Genomic DNA, 3,381 nt, shown 5'->3' on the forward strand with positions numbered 1-3,381 from the left:
GGCCTGACAGACACATACACACTCACACAGTCTCAAAGCTCCAGCTCCACAGCCACAGGTGAGCCACAGTCATCCAAAAAACATAGAAGTAGAACATAGAACAGCAGCAGCGAGCCACACAGTGAGTGAGTGAAACCAGATGTAAGGCAGACAGAGTACATTGATGTACGCAGTAAATATAACAAGTAAATATAAAGAAGGCTGATGCAGGCGGTCGGTAATGCTGCAGAGATATTCTGGCGGCTCAGAGCACCTTTTTTCAATTCATCGATCGCTTGAAGCTGTGCGAGCCGGGTTTATTGTTTAGAAATATGTTACACAGCGTCTAGTGATTGCCGTATAACAACACAGTTTGCGCACCGGTTCACATCCTGCAAATAGAAGAACGGGTGATGCAATGCTATAGTCAGAAGACAATAGGTTGCACACACACAGCCGCAGCCTTTGGTTATTTCAATCGACCTCTGTCTCCATTGTTCCGTGACACTTTGCTTTTGTGTCCCTTTGTGTTGTATTGTGATCTGATCTGTTTTGGCTCTCCTCTCCTCTCGTCTCCTCTCATCTCCTCTTCTCTGTTCTCCTCTCTCCTCTGTGATCTCCTCTCATCTCCTCTTCTCTGTTCTCCTCTCTCCTCTGTGATCTCCTTTCCTCTGTCCTCCTCTGCTCTCCTCCTTTCTCCTCTGATCTCATTTGCTCTTCTCTGTTCTCTCCTCGGTTCCCCAGTCATCATGTCTGCTGATAAGTCCAAGGCCGCTTCCCAGACCGACGGAAAGACCCCTCTGAGCAAGAGGTCCGAGATGGGCGTGCACGCTTACAAGGTATACACACAAACACACACTCACACACACAAACGCAAACAAGCAACCCCCCCCCTCCCCTCAAAGAGATCCACAATATTGATCTGATGTGGGGTCTCGTTTAGGCCCCCATGCTGAGCTCTCTGCCCCAAGCTGCTGATTTACTCTGCCTGCGTGGTTCTACACCGCTACGCTAAGGGCAGTGTAGCGTGTTGGTGACTCTCTCTCTCTCTCTCTCTCTCTCTCTCTCTCTCGCTCTCTCCCTCGCTCTCTCTCTCACACTCTCTCCCTTGCTCGCTCTCTCTCTATCTCTCTCTCTCTCTGGCCCCTCATTCTCTGTCTCCCTCGCTCATCCTTGAATCTCCTGGTGACGGTATATTCATGTGTGTAAAAATACCTCCCCCTGACCTCCACCTCCACACCTCCCGTCTTCCTGCTCCAGATGTTCGTGTTCGACCAGGAGAACTTCCAGGGCCGCTGCGTTGAGATCAGCGGAGAGTGCATGAACGTGTGCGACATGGGCATGGACAAGGTGCGCTCCCTGCGCGTGGAGTGTGGGCCGTAAGTACTGACTCACAGCATAGTGGAACACAGTGGTGGTTGAAACATGTGGCGGACTTACACACACAGTGACACATCATCGCACAAAAAGACACGCACACCCTACAAACAAGTACACATGAACATGAACGCACAAACACACACCCACACACACACACCCACACCCACACACACACACATAAGCATGAGGACACTCACACAAACACACACACGCACACCCACACACACACCCACCCACACACACACACACACACACACACACACACACACACACACACATACACACACACACACACACACACACACATAAGCATGAGGACACTCACACAAACACACACACGCACACACACACACACACACAAACACACACACAACAGAAACACACACAGAGACACACACACACAAGAACACAGAAACACACACAGCAACAGAAACACACACAGACACACACAGACACACACACACACACACACACACACACACACACACACACACACACACAGACACACACACACATAAACACTGATTATTAGAGATGCTGGGAGTGACATCTCTCAGTACATCCCTCTGACAGCTCTCCTCCCCTCTCCTCCTCCTGCTCCTCTCTCCTCCTCCTGCTCCTCTCTCCTCCCTCCTCAGCTACGTCGGCTACGAGCAGATGAACCTGTGCGGAGAGATGTTCATCCTGGAGAAGGGAGAGTACCCCCGCTGGGACTCCTGGAGCAACTGCCAGAGGAACGACTACCTGCTGTCCTTCAGGCCCTGCCGCATGGTTAGCCTGACGCCCTCTTCTTCCTCCCCTCCGAGGGGGCAGATCACACACTCCCTAGCCGCCCTCTTCTTCCTCCCCTCCGAGGGGGCAGATCACACACTCCCTAGCCGCCCTCTTCTTCCTCCCCTCCGAGGGGGCAGATCAAACCCTCCCCAGGCCCAGGCTCCATTGGCTTTATTAACACTTTACGTTCAGGGCATTTAGCAGTCGCTTTAATCCAAAGCGACTTCCGATAAGTACATTTGTCAGAAGAAACAGCAAGAGAAACAACAATATATCACTGTCGGTACAGTAAGGATGTTCATAGAAACAAGGGCCAAGCACCAACAATCGCTAGGTTAACCCGTTCCCCGTATACAACATGGAAAGCTAGAATAAGAAGCTACACGATACTAAGTACTATTTTCAACACACAATAAGAGTATGGCCTCCTCATCGTCCAAACACCTCCTGCTCTGCTCCCCCCCCCCCCCCCACCACCCCAGGACCCCGAGAAGCACAAGGTCTGCCTGTACGAGGTCGGAGAGTTCAAGGGCCGTAAGATGGAGATCATGGATGACGATGTCCCCAGCCTGTTCTCCTACGGGTTCACCGACAGGGTCGGCAGCGTGATGGTCAGCTGTGGAACGTGAGTATTCCTCCGGGACCCACCAAGGTCACAACCGCCCAAAGGTGTACTCATGTACACACATACACATACACACACACAAGAACACATACACACACCCACACACACACACACACACACACACACATACACACACACACACACACACACACACACAGACACACAGACACACAAGAACACACACACACACACACAGACACACACATAAGCACACAGACTGGAATTCTCCTCACCTCGAAAATATTTCAGGGCTAGATAACAACTTGCAGTTTTTTGATGTCATGACTCATTTCCTGCTGAGGAACACAAGTAGAGAAGCTGGGAGTGACATACACACAAACACACACACACACACACACACACACACATACACACAAACACACATGCATACACACAAACGCACACATACATTCATGGGTCTCTTAGTCTTAGAAGATAATGGATGTCGGGTTCATCTCCAGAAATAACTCCTTCTGGCATATGTACTCCTGTTTTCAGCTTTTTATAAAAAAATAATATGGCTGATGTAGGCATCAGTTGCCTACATCCACTCCGGAAACATTATCTCCAGAAAGATCTACTTTTAGGACTATAATACACTCCCGTTTCCTGTTCATAAGGAA

At 50.1% G+C, this 3,381-nt stretch overlaps 1 protein-coding gene across 1 annotated transcript; it reads left to right on the forward strand.

Annotated features, from left to right (window-relative positions):
- Positions 1-728: 728 nt before the first annotated feature.
- crybb1l2 (crystallin, beta B1, like 2) lies at positions 729-2,762 on the forward strand (the record flags this gene model as incomplete). Its single annotated transcript, XM_079758844.1, has 4 exons — positions 729-818; positions 1,240-1,358; positions 1,998-2,130; positions 2,616-2,762. The coding sequence occupies 4 exons, from the start codon at positions 729-731 to the stop codon at positions 2,760-2,762; spliced, it is 489 nt and encodes a 162-aa protein (XP_079614970.1).
- Positions 2,763-3,381: the final 619 nt, after the last annotated feature.

The sequence above is a fragment of the Pollachius pollachius genome (genome assembly GCF_949987615.1).
Source record: "Pollachius pollachius genome assembly, chromosome: 2".
Taxonomy (NCBI): Eukaryota; Metazoa; Chordata; class Actinopteri; order Gadiformes; family Gadidae; genus Pollachius; species Pollachius pollachius.